This window comes from Acomys russatus, chromosome 11 (genome assembly GCF_903995435.1).
Source record: "Acomys russatus chromosome 11, mAcoRus1.1, whole genome shotgun sequence".
Lineage (NCBI taxonomy): Eukaryota > Metazoa > Chordata > Mammalia > Rodentia > Muridae > Acomys > Acomys russatus.
Window position 1 is genome coordinate 3,305,873 of NC_067147.1, and position 20,174 is coordinate 3,326,046.

General features: G+C 44.5%; 1 protein-coding gene across 2 annotated transcripts in view; it reads right to left on the reverse strand.

Moving 5' to 3' along the window:
• The window catches only part of Tmem182 (transmembrane protein 182), a 41,769-nt gene that overhangs the window by 1,671 nt on the left and 19,924 nt on the right, over positions 1-20,174 (reverse strand). For both annotated transcript variants that reach the window (XM_051152740.1, XM_051152739.1), the window contains one exon: positions 15,201-15,338. In XM_051152740.1, the coding sequence (XP_051008697.1) occupies positions 15,201-15,338 (138 nt within the window). The remainder of the gene's footprint in view (positions 1-15,200; positions 15,339-20,174) is intronic.

Below are 20,174 nucleotides of genomic sequence, written 5' to 3' on the forward strand. Positions count from 1 at the left end.
GTAGAAATAGTACCATCAGCCCCAGGGCATTAAGTGTGCATGGACACAGCTAGTGGTTTTCTTCAAACTCTTGCTACACCATGGGAACCCATCTAATGCTAGGTAGCTGTAACCAAATGTGGTCATGGATACAAAAGCTATGTGAGCACCACACAAGGACAGACATGAGCACTGGGATGTAAAAACGTGAAATGACAAACAAATGTGATATTTTATTTTGTGTATGGGCATTCTGCCTGCATGTATAGCTATGTACCATGTGCATATATTCAGTACTGGAAGAGGCCAGAAGAGGGTTTTAACCCCCTAGGACTGGAGTTGCAGATGAGGGTGAGCCACCATCAGGGTCTGGGAATCATAAAAGCAACCAGCACTCTTAACCCATCTCTCCATCGGCCCCTCCACCCCCCATCCACTCATTGTAATATATATTAAATGAACTAAACACACACATGTGATGGAATCACTCTCTTGAAAGAACAAAGAAATCATATTGATGACAACAGAGTCTGAGAAATATAAAACCACAGATTCTAATCAAATTCCAAACAGGCTTTATTTAAATGAAAGAAATGGAGGGAGAAAAAGGAGGGAGGAAAGAGGGAAAGGAAAGGGAGGGAGGAAGAAAGGATAAAAAGAGGAAGAAGGGGAATAGAAAGAGGAGGAAGGGGGAAAGGAAGAAGAAAAATGGAGAAAAAGAAGAAAGGCAGAGAAGAGGGAAGGAAGAAAAGAAAGGGGAAAGGGGAGGTAGGAGAAGATAGAGAAGAAATAAAGAGAAAGGAAGAAGAGTGAAAGAGGGAGGAAAGAAGGAACAGGAAGGAAAGGAAGAAGAAAGGGCAGGAGAGGAGGGAGCCAAAAGTGGAGGGAAAGGAAGAGAGAGGGAGAGCAGCAAGGAAGAAGAGAAAAGAGATGGGTCAGGGAAGGAGGGGGAGGGAGGCAGCCAAAGAGGAATAGGGCAGAAGGCAGCATCACAGCTTAGGAACACCCCCACATAGCCCATCAGTTCGAAACACTGCTAGAAATATGAGTGGAGATTTTATCATCCTGATGAGACCTTGACCTCAACCACTGAGAAGACAGAAGCTTGTGAGTAGTGACATCTGAGAGCAGATTTGGGAGCATACTCTTCCGATGTAGCTGCTACTATAACTACCAGGCAATAGCTCATCATCGGCTTCTGAGGTGTCATCGGCTTCTGATGATGTCACTTGATTTCTCATGCACTAGCGAGTGGCTGGCTCCACACAACCTGCACAGCCTGAATGATTGGGGGCATGTGCTGTTGTCCAAAAGATCAAAGCAAGCATGACAGTTACAGTTATGCTCATTGAATTAGTGGGTGGAATGAGCAACTGGCATTGTGTATAGTCCACTGATGTGTCAATAAGTTGGAGATAATAGATTTCTAAAGAGGAAGTCATTATTTTGACTCACAATTTCAGAGGCCAGTCCCCGTGGCATCTTGGTGCTGTGGCTTTAGGGCTTGTCACAAGTTAAAACATCATAGATGAATCACTTGGCTGAGGGCACCATTTTGGAAGAGCACTGAAGCACCAAGAGAGAGGAATGGGCCAACATCCCTCCAAGAGTGTGTCACTAACGGCCTCGCTCTCTACTAGCTATCTTCCACCAGGTCCTGTCTTCTAAAGAGTCTACCACTGACGGTAGAGCCACAGACTGGTGGCCAAGCTTTGAACACATATCCATTGAAGAAGATTTTAGATCCAAATGATAGCAAGTATAAAAAGTTGACACCTTGATTTCTACGTGTCTAAAAGCTAACTGCATTTCTATTGCTAAGCAGAAGGGGCAGCATACTGATGGAGGAGAACGGCTTGTGAGAGCTCAGCCATCCAAGTTGCTCAGCACATTCACTCATCATTGTCTTACAGACCTGAGGGGTGACCCACTACCAGCAGGTCACCAAGTTCAGAAAGAATCTTGAGGATTAGACTAAAGAAAGGCTTGTGACTGGGTTGAGATGCACTGGTGTCCAAAATTATGCCTTCTCCTAATGACCATTCCAGCTACAGATCAACAGGAAAGCAACCACAATATTTCTCTAATAAGACTCCCGCATGAAGAGGGAGTCTATATGGTAAGTGCATACGCTGGCCCACGGATGAAGCAACAAGCACTGGGTACCAACTGGATCAGAGAAACAGTGGAGATGTAGCAGGAGAGCGAATGCTGACAAGGCTTGGCAACAGTGAGCCTATGCCATGTGGTATGCAGTGACTCTGTGCCCTTGACTACATTTCACAGTACCTACATACACAGTATTGTCTGTGAGCGCGAAGGTTTGGGCACTGCCATAACATCCTTTGCCTCCTTCAAACACAGTACAAGTCTCCATGTTATTTGTTGCTATGGTTTTGCGCTTCCTTCCAACACAGAAACATCACCTATTCAGATATTCTTATTAAAATATAAACTTGCCTTTGTGAAAAATCAGTCACCTTATATGCATCTTCTCAAAAGCCATGATTGGATTTAGAATGCTAAAAAGTACATTGTGAGAAATAATGTTGATGATTATTAATAAGAAATAACTTGTACCTAAACAATGCAGTTATTTGGAGAGGAAGTGCATCGTGAAAGCATTAAAAACACTCATTCTGTTCTTTCTTTTATTTGGTCATTAATTGACGCAAATTAACACAGTCCATTTAATTTATCTGAAATCAGTTTGTGGTTCTGTCTTACCCATGGGGCAAAACACTCAGAACCTCGCTGCCCATTAAATTACAAATGGTAAGTGGGGGTGGGAGATAGGGTGAGGTCCTTTAACTGCTAATGCAGTCAGATTTAATCACCAGAATCTGCACCAAGTTTCTGGCCAAGAGAGGAGTCAGGTAGCTGTTACACATAGCTAGACAAATCAAACAACGAAATCATCAATTCTAAGTGGAGCTGTGTATCTCCCTACTACAGATTTGAAAATAATAGAAATCAAGGAAGATCTCTGTCCTATCAGAGGGAAACAGAAAGCATCAGAGTAGATTCCCAGGACCCAGTAGGCGGCTGATAGACATGAGAAATGTAGATGAAACAATGACACTTCCACGGGCTCAGACCTCCCACAGAATACTAACCATAAAAGGGGAAGGGTACGTGATCCTAGAGAAACCTGTCAAGTGCCACCCTGTTCAAAGCGATCAAAGTTAACCACTGCAATCTATGTCAATGTGATGGCGCCGGGGGTGGGGCGGGAGTTGGAGGGCAGTGTCACTGAATCAAGATGCAGAGCCTAATCCCCTCATGAAAAGGCATCAAAACCAAGTCCAACACCATTCCAAAAGCCCATAGGCCTGTGCTCTTCAAAAGTTCCGAGGTCTCAAAAGTCAAAGAACTAAAGCTGGTTTGATGGAAACCCCCGCCACCCAGTAACTAAAGCTGCTTCTATGGAGACCCCTGTGATATAGTAAATATAATTCGTGCTCAGCGTCGGACCCTTTGATACAAAAGAAATTAATAGAATGACAATTACAAAACTGATAATGGAAGGAGCTGGATGAAATCACTTGCAACATCTGTATAAAACTGATGACAGTCCCAAAGCAAGAAAAAATAAAATGACTTTAAGGGGAAAGTGGTGCGAACCTGTGACTACTTGTGCTGAGAGGAACGTGGGTGGAGAGGGCTGGAGACAACATGTGCATCCATTAGGAAAGATGCCCATCCCTTGGCTCCTCATACGCAATCACTACTCGACGTGGAGTGTCTCCATGGGACAGCGCTATCTACATAACTCTCTATTGTCTCTTTACAGTCTAGGATTTATTTATAGAACGCGAACAATAAAATGATATGGTAACGAAGGGGCTACAATTCAAACCCACCTGACAATCTGACGTTAGTAGAATAGAAACCAGTGCCAATATTAGGCAGCCATTTACTTTTTAATAAAATTATTATTAAACGTGGCCATATATTTCAAAAGCCCAAATTTATTTATAATTAAATTTTGTGGTAGCTGTTTTCTGGAGTATAATTTTAAAAGTTATGAAATAGTTCACCAAAAAAACAAACAAACAAACAAACAAAAAAAAAAACAAAAAACAAAAAACAAAGAATGGTCTCAACCATTAAGATTTATGGTCCTAATACAGGAGGTAAACTTTAAACCCCTTCCCAGATCTAGCCAATGGTCAGAATATTCTCCACAGTTGAGTGGAGAGTGTGATATGACTTTCTCACGTACTATGGTGCCTCACATTTGACCATGTCCCCTGGAGGGGGAGACCTGGTGGCACTCAGAGGAAGGACAGCAGGTAGCCAAGAAGACACTTGATACCCTATGAGAATATACAGGGGAGGTAATCCCCCTCAGGAACAGTCATAGGGGAGGGGAACAATGGGAAAATGGGTGGGGGGAGGAATGGGAGGAAACATGGGATGGGATAAACATTGAGATGTAACAAGAATAAATTAATAAAAAAAAATTAAAAAAGAAAAAACGATTTATGGTCCTGCCAAACCACGGATAAGGAAGTGAGTGGGGGAAAGGCGCACTGACTCCCTCATCAACAGCATGTGCCACTTAGCCTGCACATTTTACATGGATCATCTCACAGGGTTACCGTTTTCTTTTATATGCCTAAGTTCAATTTGGAAACCTGCCCCCGCCCCATTACATAGAAACAAAGGGCACAACATCCAGTTACAGATGGACAGTGAGCACAGTCATTGGTGATGGCAACAGAGAGGGTAAGTATCAAGTGTACTCCCCCAAGGCCTAGGTACTCTACACATGACCAGAAAGCTGGTCCTTATGTCACAAAACACAGGAACAGAAGAATTCTGACACGACAAAACCTTTGTCGCCATGCTGCAAAAACAGACTTATAAGCACATTTGTATGCAGAAAATTAAGACAAAGAAAAGGTTTTATTTAGGTTCTATGTTTTCATCTGGCAGTATGTGTGTGCGTGAGGGCATGTGCATGTGTGTACACAGGTGTGTGCATACCTGTGTGTATGTGGGTGCATGCGCGCGTGTGTGTGGTGTGTGTGGGGGGGGGGGCTGGGCTGAAAGCAAATGTACCTGATAGTCTCAGGCATTTGATTACTTGATCTTCTGTTGGAGATTTGGAGGGAGGGTTAGAAGGTTTGACCTTGCTGGAGGAAGTGTGTCTCCAGGGGTCAGCTTTAAGAGTAAAATCTCTCTCCTACTTCCATTTTGCCCTTTCTACTTCACTTGCATTTGAATATATGATCTCTCAGGTTCTTGCTCCTGATGTTTGCTGCTATGCCTCCCTGGCATGATGGACATGTAAATAAAATAAAATAAATAAATAAAATAAAGTTTTTCTTTCATAAATTGAATGTGGTCGTGCTGTTTTATCATAGCAGCAGAAAGGTAACTGATACAGTGTACATGAATTATTTTAAAGATATTTGGGAGTGAGTTGAAAGGATAAATTGATCTTCAACTGTTCACTCATGTGTTTAAATTTAAGTCATAGGTGGTGATAAGCTACTTTGAGAATAATTATGAATCCAAGGTAATGCTTTGGTATCTTTTTATTGTGCTGATAGACAAGTTCATTGGCAAATTATTTCAACTTTTAATGGATATAGGAAAAGCCATTCAGTGTCATAATTTTAAAAAGTGCTTTCCAAGGAAGTTAAGGTAAAAAGAAAATTAGAATCGTCACATTTTTTTCTCTACTTGGAGATGCACAGACTCCTTTCAGAGGATGGAAATGAGATTTGTGAGCATGCATGATGACCCATGCCTGTTCTCAGCTCTCAGGAGGATGATGACCCATGACTGTTCCCAGCTCTCAGGAGGATGACCCATGCCTGTTCCCAGCTCTCAGGAGGATGACCCATGCCTGTTCTCAGCTCTCAGAAGAATGACCCATGTCTGTTCCCAGTTCTCAGGAGGATGACCCATGCCTGTTCTCAGCTCTCAGGAGGATGACCCATGCCTGTTCCCAGCTCTCAGGAGGATGACCCATGCCTGTTCTCAGCTCTCAGGAGGATGACCCATGCCTGTTCCCAGCTCTCAGGAGGATGACCCATGCCTGTTCCCAGTTCTCAGGAGGCCGAGGCAGGAAGTTTGCTATAAATTCAAATCTAGTTATGTAGTGAGTCACTAGACAGATCAGAGATATACAGCTATACCTCCCAGTCCCGAAGGAAAGAAAGAAAGAAAGAAGAGGGTGGGGGAAGGAAGGGAAGGAAAAGGAAATCTACAGTAGCTAAATGTCTACAAAGACCAAACTTTACCCAAGGAGATATCTCAGAGTGGAATCTATTGGTAAATTTCTCTCGTGCATCTGGCACTATCCCCCAAACACCCAACAACGAGGAAAACACTCCCGGAAGCTGCAGAGGGATGCAGAGACTTTCAAAATGGAGCTATCTGGAACAGGGGCAGAGACTTCCACTAAGAACAGAAACAAACAAAAGCCCAGGCTCATGGGTCTCTTAGGGAGAACAGCAATAGAGAACCTTCCTTTAGCCAGCAGGCCCGGAAGGCAGGCCAGAAGGGGGCCATCTACTGTCACTTTGTAGTGACTCATCATGAGATGAAGTCAGTGTGAGAGCTGTGTCACCAACGCCTATCTAAAGGTCTTAGGGCACTGAATGTTTGGGAGTGGGGCGATACAACACGGGGTTTTTGCCACAATATACAATCTTCATAGCATTTAATAACAGCTCCTACCTCATAGTAAACTGTCATACTTTGGAGTTTCTTATAATGTGTAAATTCCTCCCAGGTTTGTTGTTTCCTTTTCTCATTCTTCTAAAATATGGTTAGGTGAGTTTTGGAAAACAACAACAACAGGAAGCCACAATATATTTCTCCCCTACAGAACCCCTTACGCGCTTTCAGAATCCCATTGCCACTCATCAAAGTGTCCCACGGTGACTTGGCTTAGACTTTAGGAAATCTGACAAGTGCAGACCCTACAGTGTGTGGGTTTTCCTGGAATATTTCACCAAGTATATACAACCCCCGCCCACTGTAGCTCCTGTGAGCAGTAAACGCCAGCTTGTTTATCCATTCATCTACCTGTCAACATTTGAGGGATTCTAGATGTGGGCTGTTATGAATTAAGCTACAATAAATAAATTGTTTAGTGGTACTTTGACATATTCATAGAGTTCTAAAATGACAGATAGCATTTGCCTAGGAAAATGGTTTTGCAGTGGGAATATATATACAGCATACTGAGAAAATGACCGTGGGTTAGGATGACGCTTGACAGGGCTGAATTTACCTTCCCTCCAACCCCAACACCCCAGCTGCCCTGCTCAGCCCAGCTGAAGATAGTTCTTGAAAAGCAGTGGCCTGCAACCTCAGTTACTACACTAACCCAGAGTTCTATGCAGAGCTTTGATGATCACTCAATGGCACTGTTGCACAATTAACATTGTATAAAGCTGTAGCATGGGGGCTATTTTGTGATCAGTTGTTTTGGGTTTCTTCATTTAAAAAAAAAAAACCCTCAACATTTGACTTGGATAACATAGAATAGAATCAATATGAAATAGGATGAGGAAAAAAAACCAAAAAAAAAAAAAAAAAAAAAAAAAAAAAAAAAAAAAGAAATATGATGAGGCTTAAAACACCTATGAATTAGTCTCCAACTAGAAATCAGAGCGTGCTCATGCTTGTGCCCATGTGGCTGGGATTCCTTTGGAAAGAGGTATGATTTTCCATTATTGAAGAAGCATTTCTAGCCTTTTGTTAAAAAATACTAATATTTACAGCGAAGAGCGAAAACCAGGTGACACAGCAAAGAACAGAACCTATTTGGATGGAATCTCAGAGTGAACCTCACATTAGCAGGGTGAATTTAATATTAACATACTAAATAGCATCATCTTAAGATACCAGAATGTTTGCAAGCCTGCTGCCATGTGACTTAACATGTGATGTCCTGAGAGCCTAACAGATGTCAGTGTTTGAGGCTTCTGTGCATTTCCCCAAGATCTGTGTGCCCTGCCAACAGGGACTCATGCAACCTGACCCACTCTCACGGTTAGTTTTACTGCCAAGTCCAGCACATCTATTTTATCCTCTATATGCCATGCAGAGGGGGAGGGGGAGTCTGCCAGTTGCACATTTGCCAGACAGTAATACTTCTTGTTATATTCTAATGCATTCACCAAGTAGTTTCATGATTACTGCATTCATTAAAAACCAAGACTGCCTTTCTGGACAAACAAGTTAAACGTCCTTGTGCTTTATAGTAATTTGTTGTTTCTTCTTTACACTAATAGGTTATGGTTTTCTCTTAGAATCAAATGATGCTCGCTTACGCATTGTCTTTCAGAAATCCAGAACAACTAATGCATTGTGTCCACCTCTCTTGAGCTTTCTCCATCCATTTCCTTAGACGTCTCCCCTGATGTCTCGCAGTCTCTGGGGCCAGTCCCACTCGCTCCTGCAGTTACAATAATTATACCAGTCTACCTGACATTAGCCACTGCACACACCACCCTACCTCTCTCCTCGTACATTAACTGGCTCTTCCCTCTCATTTTATGAAGTCATGATTTGATCTGATCACCCGACTCTACATAATACCTACAGGGCTTCCCAAACGCTTATGGTAAGTTTCAGCCTTAAACATCCATGCACGATATAATGAATACCACTGAGAAGCAGGAATTAACAGAGAATTATCTTCAAGCATTTAGGATTCCACCTGAAAAACTGAGTTTCATTCAACCCTAAGGGGGCTTAACGCCCAACTACTGAGCTTCATGGTGTGTTGAAAAGGCACAAGTCTGGCTTTCATCACACTTTACTGGCTGGAAAGCTTTCCGCAGCTAAGTAACCCTGGGCGTGTTTCTCACTTCTCCATCTGTTCCTTCATAAGTAAAGTAGCGATCAGGAGATAACATATGAGAAAGAGGTCACGGAGAGTGAGATGACGCACAGCACTCAGCGCTGCGCTGGGAACATGTCAGCTATAGTCCCCGTCCTCGTCCTCATTGTCATCATCGTTGTCGTCATCATCGACATCATGGTCATCATCATCAGAGTTTGGCGTGAGTTTCGGCTAATGGCTAGGAAATGTTATTGCTCGTGTTCTGTAGCATCAGGGAATTTCATGTGACCCTGCTGTTTCAAAACTTGTCCAGAAGCAAAGGAATCAACTTTCCCTGGTTCCTTCCTGCTTTGAGATCTTACAGTAGTGGTTCTCAACCTTCCTTTTACACAGTTACTCATGCTGTGGTGACCCCTCAACCATAAAATTATTTTTGTTTCCATTTCATAACTGTTGTTTTGCTACTGTTATGATTCATAATGTAGATATCTGCGTTTTCAGATGGTCTTAGGTGACCTCTGTGAAAGGGTCTGGGAACATCTTAGAGGATAGGTGGAGCATTTGCCTCCCAAGTTCTACCAGAAGTGTCCACCAGATGGCACCATTCTCCCCACAGTCTCACCACCATGTATTTTGAGAAACAGGAAGCAGTCCAGACTTGAGCTCTTCCAACTGGAGTGTGATACCTTACATATCCAGCTGAGGAAGTCCCCTGCCCTCCTCACCAGCCCTCTCACTATAGGAAGTCCCCTGCCCTTCCCATCATCCCTCTCACTAAAGGAAGTCCCCTGCCCTCCCCACTAGCCCTGCCCTCCCTACCAGCCCTGCCCTCCCCACCAGCCCTCTCACTATAGGAAGTGCCCTGCCCTCTCCACCAGCCCTGCCCTCCCCACCAGCCCTGCCCTCCCCACCAGCCCTGCTCGCCCCACCAGCCCTCTCACTATAGGAAGAGGAAGTTCTCTGTAGAGCGGCCTTCTGGCTTAGGTCAATATGGCTGTCTCACTGGATCTATACTAAAATGTGCTCCCCACCAAGGAGAACTTAATGGGTGTAGCGGGGGGAAGTTTAAGAAGTAATAAATGTTAGTGAAGAAACAAATCCAGCCAGGCGTGGTGGCACCCACCTATTATCCCAGCACTTGGGGAGGCAGAAGCAGGCAGATCTCTGTGAGTTCAAGGTCAGCCTGGTCTACAAAGCAAGTCCAGGACAGCCAAGGCTAACACAGAGAAAGCCTGTCTCAAAAAGCCAAATTAATTAATTAATTAAAAAAAAAACAAATACAGTATCCTTGGTCATTTACTACTCAGCAAAGTGACTGCTCAGGGGGAACTCTGGACGGACAGAGAGTCTTTGCGGAGACACAAGACTCCTCCCTGTCAGAATAAATAGGTACAAGCATACATCCCCCCTGAGAAGAAAAATAACACACAAGGGAACAAGAATAACAAGAATAACTCTAGCCACGACACAGTATTTAAAGACCAGCAAACCCCCTTGCTGCTTCACACATCGGAAGCCCCTGAAGTAAATGACTAATTATATAGGATAATAGTGTGAGTCAGAATAAATGGTGAAGCCTTAGTTGTCGGTCTCAGAAGAGCCTCACTTTTCAGAGGGGCACATCATTCCAACCTGAAGCCCAAGCTTTCCCACAAGGGATCCCTCAAATCAACGCTGTGCGTGTGAGTGTTAGATGTGCCCGGAAAGATCCCCAACATGGACACAGGTTCTGTGCTCCAGGAAGGTGGGGTGCAGCTCTCTGGAGCACCACCCTGTGTCTCACCTCCACAGCTGTTCCTGCTCCTGGGAGGATCCTGGTTCGTGGAACAATCTGAAAGGACCCTCCCTGGAATGCTTCTGGGGGTGTGTCCTCCTCTTTCCAAGCTCCTATCACTTATGCCATATGATACCCCATCAGAAAGGGATTCTGAGAGCCTATTACCCACAATTTAAAAGAAAACACAAAAAACAAGGGGTCACAGAAGCATCTTGGGGTGATTGTAACATTTTAAACTATTTTTGAAATAAAAACCTTTTTGAATCTTTCCTGTATAGGATTAGATGAGGCTCAGTTACTTTGGCTACCACGTGGCATTTGTGCAAAATGTCAGACCCTGGAAGATAGAAAGAACAATTTGAATGAAAGCTGACCCAAATGACAACAGCATCAGTACTCAGAAAGTCCGTGCAGGCGCAGTCCCACTTGAGGCGCCTGAAGGCTCCTCTCGGCAGAGCATGAGTGTAGTGGGGTCTTGCTGTTCATGTTTCCCCCAAGAGCACTGCCCTAGGAAGATACAAACTTCTTTCCCTCAGATGATCCCCCCTGAGGGGGAGGACTCCTACTCTGAGCCATGTGGCAGGCACATGTCAGAACACAGACTCTGTCAAGCACTCTTTCACAACTGCCTCCTCCAGCACAGCAAGAAAGACACGTCTGGAAGTGGCTTTCGCAAAGCCACCAAGGCCACATATTTGTTCCGAGCTGTTCTCCTCACACAGAGTCCCCTGCATTTGTCAGGCATGGTGCTGTTTACAGCCTGGAACCTTCATAATGCAAGCACTGGAGACCTGTGAACCTGGCCGGTCAGCAGGTTCCCTCCTAACCCTTCCCTGCCCTGGGCCTCATGTCACCCCCTGCTCTGATCAGGGCCTCTTGGTGCCGCGAACTTCTCTTCTGTTCCTTATATCAAAGAGTATGGCTGTGACAAGGTGTGCACAGAGGTCACATAAGGTGTGAACCTTATGTGCAGCCTTGGCCAGGGGGAAAGGAGCTTCTGAGCTAAACCCATTGGCTTTGGATGGCTACCCTCTTTTCACACATGGGGGCAGCATCTCCAGTCTGAGGCTGCTATGAGGGCTCCTATCACATGCAGAAAGAAATGTCATTTCTCAGGAAGCTTGGGAAACTTTTGCAGTAGCCTTGAGCTTCTGAAAGAAAAGAAGCCACAGGCCCTACCGTCTTCCAAGCCAGCCTTTGTTTGCACGGCATTTCTAAGAGGACTCACAGCCAAGCACTCTATATGGCAATACCTCCAGTGCAGGAGGAGCCACGGTAAACCACTGAAAGTCGGGGTCAGGCTGTTAGTCCTACGTCATGGGAGGTAGATACAGTGCATGCCAGAGCACTCGGCCCATGTCCCTGGTGAGCAATGCTAGCCCAGGAAACAGCTGTTCTGGAGGACGGGTACACCGTGCCATCCCAGAAGGAGGCAGAGGACATGGGTGTACATAGAACACAATGTGAGCTCTGCCTCATCTGTGGGCAAACACTAGACTCTCACAGCGAGGTATCCCTGTGTCCACTCAAAAGGCTCCTCCCACCACCTTTTGATTGACAAGATGATGCCAAGACAAGAGGCCAGCCAGAGTTTAACCAAAACTTGGATGTTCTTGCTACTCCATCAAGCCGGTGCGCAGAGCCGCCTGCCTCTACTCTCAACACACAACTCAGCGGTCACCCCAGGCCGAGCTCGGAACAAGGCAGATCACTGCATGATGAGAAGGGAGAAACAGCGTCTGCTTTTCATTTTACATTCATTTGTTTTTATTTTACATGTGTGGTGTTTTGTTGTGCTACAGATGACTATGAACAACCACGTGTGTGCTGGGAATCCAGCCCATACCCTTTGGAGGAGCAGCCAGTGCTCTTTAGCCGTGGAGCCCCAGCCCCAGCTCTCTCCTTCCAGTTATGATGGCTTAGCCCCCCTGCCAGTCCTGTGCACTGTCCAGACTGTGTCACTGCACTTTCTTACACACGACTGTGTCTTGCTCACACGTAGCAATAGCTATGCTGGTTATATACACTAATGCTGGGACTAGGAATATTCATCTCCGTAATGTTGTCGATATGACTGAATGTTTACATCACCATGCCTGCTCATTCGAATGCCTCCCCTGTCTTCCTTCCATGTTAATATTAAGAAAGAGAGCGTCTTCGTCTTCTCTTTCTCAGAGCATCTCCAGCAGTTGTGCTAGGACTTTCTCGGGTATGTGAGTTACAGTAACCTGGCTGTTACTACAAATTTTGTTCAGATCTGCACCTCCTCAAGAAACACGTGCCTGCCCTGCCCAAGGGGGGATCTGCCCAAGTACAGGGTGAGGCCACACCTGCCCTCCAAGGCCTGCCCTGAGCAGGCGGAGCACGGAGAGATCATGGATCAACCCTTTGTTCCCAACCGACAGCTGCAACTTCAGTGTCCCCCTGCCAAGCACGGAACGCCCCACACAGGCCTCTGCGGATGACAAAAAGCCTTTGTCTATGTACACACCCCAGAATGGCCATTTGGAATTCTGTCATGCCCTTCGCTAAGATTCATCTTCCTAAATAAAGCGCCCAGTCGTGTTTGTGGCATTGGCATCAGGCCACAGTACCCTGAGACGGAGCCGCGCCTGTGTCTAAGTGCCTGGCAGAGGACAGCAGAGAAACAACAGTCATGAGAGTCAAGAGATCAGTCAGCAAGCCCTGGAAAGAGCAGGAAGTGGAAGCCCTTGGCCCACAGACTGCAATGTCTTCATTTTGAAATTTACAAAATCTAACTCAGTACATTACTAGAAGCTCAATTCTGCACCCCATGTGGCAAAAGGAAAAGGGTCCAGGCTGCTAAAATTAAGAAAGAAAAGCTGCCCATGTTTCCACGGCTCTCCATACGATGGTGTGTAACGGTGAGAGGCTAAAGTTGTCAGGTTTTAATAATAATAGGCAGATGCTAAGATTTTAAAGTTCTTCTGCCAATAGATAGTGCTCAGTGTTAACCCTTGAGTTGCCGGCGTCACCATTCCTGAAAAGAGTGCGTTTTCTGGTAGAAGCTTCTAGTGGAAAGTTAACGTTCGTTGTCTCTGAACACATGGCTCTTCCTGCCCCAGACGATACAATGAACTGTGATGCTGCCTTCCATGCAGTGTTAATTGTCTTCACATTCTTACAAAATGATACACACGTGATTTATACCTGTGCCATCAGGGAAATGAAAAGGCAAAGGATCGACTCTCAACACACCTGCTTAGCTTTCAGAATAGGGACCGTACCAGGATGGAGGAAAATGGTATTTGTGTTCTAAATCTTCCAGAAAGCATGGGATAGCCTTTACACAAATCATTCTAATTAAGCCAGCACATAAAACAGGTAGATTAGTCATTTCCTATAGAGGGACAGAGAGGGAAGATGGGGTCCTTTGCAACAGGATGAAAATATTCTGAATTCACATGGTGGAGACGTCAGTCCAAGTCAGTGAATGTACTAACATCCTACTGAGTCACACACTTGAAAATGGTAGATTGAATGGTACGTGGGTTCTACCTTAGTAAATATGGGGAAAGATTAAATGGCCACAAGCTCTAGCAGGTACGCACAACTAGAGAAAGGCATCAGAACAGAAGGTAAAGGAAGGACAGAACCGGTCCAGCAGGCTGCTCTGCACAATGATGCTGCATTAACAGAGGAACCATATGTGACCGTTATCTTTATCATGAAGAGCTAAGCACGGTGTTATGTGAAAAGGGTATTGCTATCTGATCACTGATTGAACTCTGAAGGACAGCATCATGTTCCTGTGGCCTTCCCATGATGCCACAGTACTGCACAACCATGGCGTGTCTGGTCACATGCCACACAGTACAGCACAACCATGAGGCGTCTGGTCGGTTGGTCATGCTCAAGTCCTTCTGTCCTGTTTGGTTTTTTTGTTCTTGTTGTTTGGTTTTTGTTTTGTTTGTTTTGTTTTGTTTTACTGGCACAAGAGTTACCTGAGAAGAGGAAATCAAAATTGATAAAATGCCTCCATAAGATTGGCCTAGAGACAAGTCTGTGAGACATTTTCTTAATAAACATTTGCTATGGGATGGATCCACACGTTGTGGGTGGTACGACTCCTGGACTGGTGGTCCTGGGTTCTGTAAGGCAGCAGGCCGAGCAAGTCTGTACGCAGCACCCATAGATGGTCTCTGCTTCCGTTCCTGCCCTGACTTCCTTCAGTGATGTGAGAGTGTAAGTGAAATCATTTTCTTTCGTTCCTAAGTTGACTTTGGTCATGGTGTTTCATCACAGCAGTAGGAACTCTAACTAGAAAAATTTGTCATTGCGAATATCAGCCTCCCCGTTTCATATTTGATATGGTATAAAAGACAGGGCACAGATGAACAATTACAGGCTGCTATCCTTTACAGACAGCAAGGGGGATCATTAACCTCAGTGCTTACGTCTGTCTACTGGGGAGTCAATTACATGCCAGTTCATGGAAAATGGGAAGTCTGTAGAAAGACCAGGAACATAGTAAGCATGCAAAAGCCAGAGTTTCTGAGTGCCATTGTATTACTCTTAACAAAAGTCTGCACTCTAGATCTAAGCCTAAAACGAAAAACAAAAATACAGGGGCATGGCTAGAAATCGTGCCTTGGGTGTTGAACGTACCTGCAGCAATGTAGGAGCCGCCTCCAGCTTTGTAAAGGAAGTGACTGGCAAAGGGGGCTGCACAGATGATCAGAAAGCTCGCAGTCACGGCGGCCACTACGCCCAGGAGCAGCAGGACCGCCCAGAAGCCACGGTAAACTGGAAACCCGAGAACAAAGACAGAGAAACACGTTAGCCCTGTTTGTAGCAGGCTGACACACAAGGAGTTTGTCCGTCACTGTCCTTATTTCATTCAGGGACTTCTGGGTAGAAGCTCACACAGCGGGCCAGGGATCCTTAGCAGGCAGCTCGGCCACACCCATCTCAAAGACTTCAGTAATGCTTCCTGCTCAGCATCAGCACCACCCACATTCTGAATGTGCCACAGGGAGCTCATTTCATTGACCACAGGTTTTCCTTTCTGGAAGGATCTGCCCAATATGACCACCAACCGGTGATTGACACCAGCCACCCAAGAACCACATGAATGGCAACCCTGTGACTTATGAACACTGCCTCATCTAACTAAGATAGCATTTGTACAATGGTGAGTTCTGACAGACCTAATCAAAAGGCTAGCTTCTGTTTAGACCACAGCTCTCTTGGAAGCTTAAGATAATATAAGTTACACTGCTAAGAAAGGCTCATATCAAAGGATGAATACAAAAGCTAAAATATAAAATCCGACATGCATGTGATGTGGCTTTTATCAAATGTGTTACAGGAAGAAAGTGTCAGTGTGAACTTGTTTGGGAGCCTTTTCCTCAAGGACAGACAGGAATGAGGTGCTGCACACAGCTGGTGATTAATGTATTGTGGGTCTGGTGATTTATAGTAACCAAATGAAAAGGCATCCTAATGATCATTTTTGAGCTACATAATTACCAATCTATTAAACAAATTCATCATTTCCCTAAGGCAAAAATGCTAACGTGAGTTCCATTTTGTGCAAATGGTGTGGGCTCAGTGAGACATATTAGCCAAATTATAATTTTCTTAAGGAAAATATAGCATCTTTATTGGGAAATAAAAGTTTTTTTTTTTTCAGTCCTGGCTTCGAGGAATAAATACGTCAATCAAGGGTAATCCCAAGAGACAAAGGGCAGGATTATAGGAAGTTGAGGTAGAGGCCTCACAGTTTGGTGGGATGAACAGTTGCTGTTGGTTGGGGCGACTCAGCTCTGTGTACAGGGGTCGAGAGCTTAGCTTGCGACTTACTTTTCAATGCTGACACTTGGCCATAGCTCCCAGACCTGCTGTGATATATGTCTCGTAGTCAGGTTGGCAAAATATTTAGTAGCCAAGAAACATAATTCTCCCGTGAGTGTGCCTCTGAATTTCTACCCCAGGGAAGCACAGCACTCAAGATCCCGAGGGGGAGCCATGGAGGAGCCTGGAAAGGGGATCTCTGTTGTCCGAGCAGAGGGGAAATCCTCCTTAAGTTTTTCCGTTTGTTTCTTGCTGTTTTTCCACATGGCCCCATTACATAGATGTAAGCCATAGTACTAGGGGCCAAAACTGGACTAGAACTCAATCTAGAAGTGAAGAGAGAAAGAGAAAACTGTGCAGGGGGAGGGAGCTGCAAGACTGCAGCTCTATGCTGGACCCTAACTAGCATCAAGCTCACTCCTGAGTTCCCAAGGGACTGTGACAAAGTCTTTGAGAACCAAATTACCCTACGATGTTTCCTGCACCTCACCGCAGAGCCAGTCCTAGGTAGGGCGCACCAAGTGCAGGGCTTCTGAAAAGTCACGTGATGCCAAAACTGCTAAGATAGACTGAAAGGATGAAAAGACAGATTTCCAGGAATGATAGGTTAATTTTTTTTTTGATTTTTTAAATATAAAGTTGAAATGTAACATTCAAACCTGTCTAGGCTACAACTTAAAGCTGTTTTCTATACCAACACCATGAAAGTCTGACCAATGCTTTGGGGAACAGAGAAGGAGTAAGCAACTGTGAAGGTGTGGAGTCAGAGCCAAGTTCTTGGGCAGATTCCCAGGGGGTATCAGGAGCGTGAGGCCTGTGGCAAGGGCTCCTGAAATGTACAAGAAGAGAGGACGTGTCTACAGCAGGCAAACCAGGCTGCACGTCTGGATTTCCAGTGACAAGTTCTGAAAATGTGAAAGCCTGGGGTGGGCTTAGCATCACAAAGAAGACAAGGACCTGGGGCGGCGTGGCTTCTGGGAGGAAGCAAATGAAAGGCTCTGAGAGGAATGAGGAAGAGAAAAGTGAATGGAGTTCCAGACATTTGTGTGCCCCTAAGGCAAGGGCAAGAGATTTTAGAGTAGAAACGAAGTTATTGATGATGCAAAGCCAATCATCTCCGCAAGTGTGGGGAAAGACAAAGTCATAGACACAAAAAACTCCAAAGTTCAGAAGGTCAAAGAAATTCTCTCAGACAGCTGAAAGTACAGTGACTAAAAACTAGAGATACCTTGAACATATCTAGAGAGAGAGAAGAATGTGCTGTGTCACATCCAAGGGAGCAGTGACCGCAAATTCCTTTTCAAAAAGAGCAGAGAATCATATATATATATATATATATATATATATATATATATATATATATATATATATATTGCTTATATATTATTTTATATATATTTATATAATCTAAAAATAAAAGAAATAATTAGAAAAACACAGGAGAGCACTTTAAAGTACCAGAAGGAAAGATCCCTTAGCCTGAGATTCTGCACCTACTGACAACATCTTGGAAAAATGGACAAAAAAATAAGGGTATTTGTGAGCCAGGAATTAAGCATTTGCCACAGTAGGCCCATCCCACAGGAACTACTACTGGCATGGGTTCTTGAGGTTAACAGGATTTAAAACAAGACCATGCATGAAAAATTAAAAATAAGAAAGGAAACAATAATGAGTTTGGTGAGCTACCATTTTCTCCTAAGTCCCTTAAAAATGAATATAAATGTTAAGATTTAAGCTGTAGTCAGCAGCTACTCTGCCGCTGGGAGCACTGTTGCTCTTGCAGAGGACCCGCTACATGCACACACACACACACGCACGCACGCACGCACGCACGCACGCACGCACGCACGCACGCACACACACGCACGCACGCACGCACGCACGCACGCACACACACGCACGCACGCACGCACGCACGCACGCACACGCACGCATGCACGCACGCACGCACACACGCACGCACGCACGCACGCACGCACACACGCACGCACACGCACACACACACAAAGTAAACAAATTTTAAACTGCTGTCAACATAAGGTAGTGGGAAACTGTAGGTAATAGCATTGGTGCCCTGTGTGTCCAACATTACCTCTCTTGATAACCTTGGATCAACAGCTGGGGCCTCTGAGCCTCTGTCTCTTCTGTGGAACAAAGACGTTTGTATTCACACATGAGAGCTACTGGAGGGTCACACTACAAAGTGTGTGGTATTTAAGGCTGTGTACAATGGCAACGCTTCTTCGGGGTTCCCACTCTGGCTCCTCGTATCCAAAGAAACTTTTATGCAACCTTAGTATATGGGTATATAAAATAAATATACAAAACAAACACTTACTGAAGATAAATTATGAAGAAGTTTATTTTAAAACGTTCTTCCGGGGGTACAGATACAGCTAGTTGGTAGAGTGCATGCCTAAGATGCACAGAGCACTGGGTTTGATTCCCAGTGTGCCACAGACTGGGCGTGGTGGCACCTTCTTCTAACCCTAGCACTTGGGAGGTAGAAGCAAGAGAATCATAAGTTCAAGATTAACATGGCTGCGTAGCAGGTTCAAGGGCGTAGCCTGGGCTACAGGAAACCCATCTCGAAAACTGTGTGAATGAATAGGGTAATGTTTTGGAATACATATAATACTTACCATTTATTAAAGATGAAAAAAATTGCATGCTAAGGAGATAGATATGTCTGTTCACTTTTTTAATAAAAGTTAATTCTTGACTGAACATTCGATATTCAGTGTTAGAGACTCTTCAGTGCTTTTCAGTGACCAATATTTTGATTGATAGTTGCCAAAGCTGCGAATGCCACCTTACGTTAAAAAAAAAACATAATATAATGACAAGAGGTATGCTTATGGCCACTTCAAAAATAGTTGTGAATTTTGTCCTTATCTCGAGCCAAAATTCATTTAACATTTTTAAATGAAATTCAGGTGACAACTCAAATTGCTATTTTTTGAATCAAAATTTTCTGACAGAACACACTCTAAAGGCAAGGTAACTTGATATCAACGTGCTGAGGAGTGATGGGAGGAAAATACTAAAGTGTTTTTGTAACTAAACTATATGCTTTTGTGAGAGCAGAAACCTTTACAGTGTACAGTCAAAGAAACAAACAGCAGCAGCCGCAACAAAACAAACAGACAAACAAAAACAAAAGCACACCACAAGTCACGACATCTAAGCGCCTCAAGCCTGTGCTGAGGTACTTCAGGCAGTGCTGGTTGGTGATTCAGGGCACAAACGTGTGCACAGTGAAAAAGACACACATGTGCTGAGAACCAAAGCTTCAGTGAAGACATGCAATGCTACCACAGCGAGCACTTGCAAAACCACTGTGGCATCATTATGCACTTGATTTGGAATTTGGTTTTGGTTAATGCACATCCAGAACAGGTTAGGGGCACTGCCGGCCTGGGCTTCTAACTCAGCAGATAAAAATAGTCTCCAAGGAAGATTCCTGGGTGATGTTGCCATGTGCCTAATTTTCTGCCTACACATCTAAAATTCTAGAGTGCATGCCTTTGAGCGTATTACACACTTCCCTGGAACTTCCTGTTTATTTGACACCTTATATTGCATTGTTTTTCCATGTGTCACTCTTTAATCCTGAATTCAAATGACCATTCATAATAAAACCCTTGCTATGTGGAACTGGGAGGAGCCTGACCACTATGTAAATTAACCATAAAGGATCAGCAGCAGGAAGAGAACTGGGGGAGCTCTATGCATCCAAGGCCACGGGGTCTCCTGCTTAAGAATGGCATGAGTCTCATGATG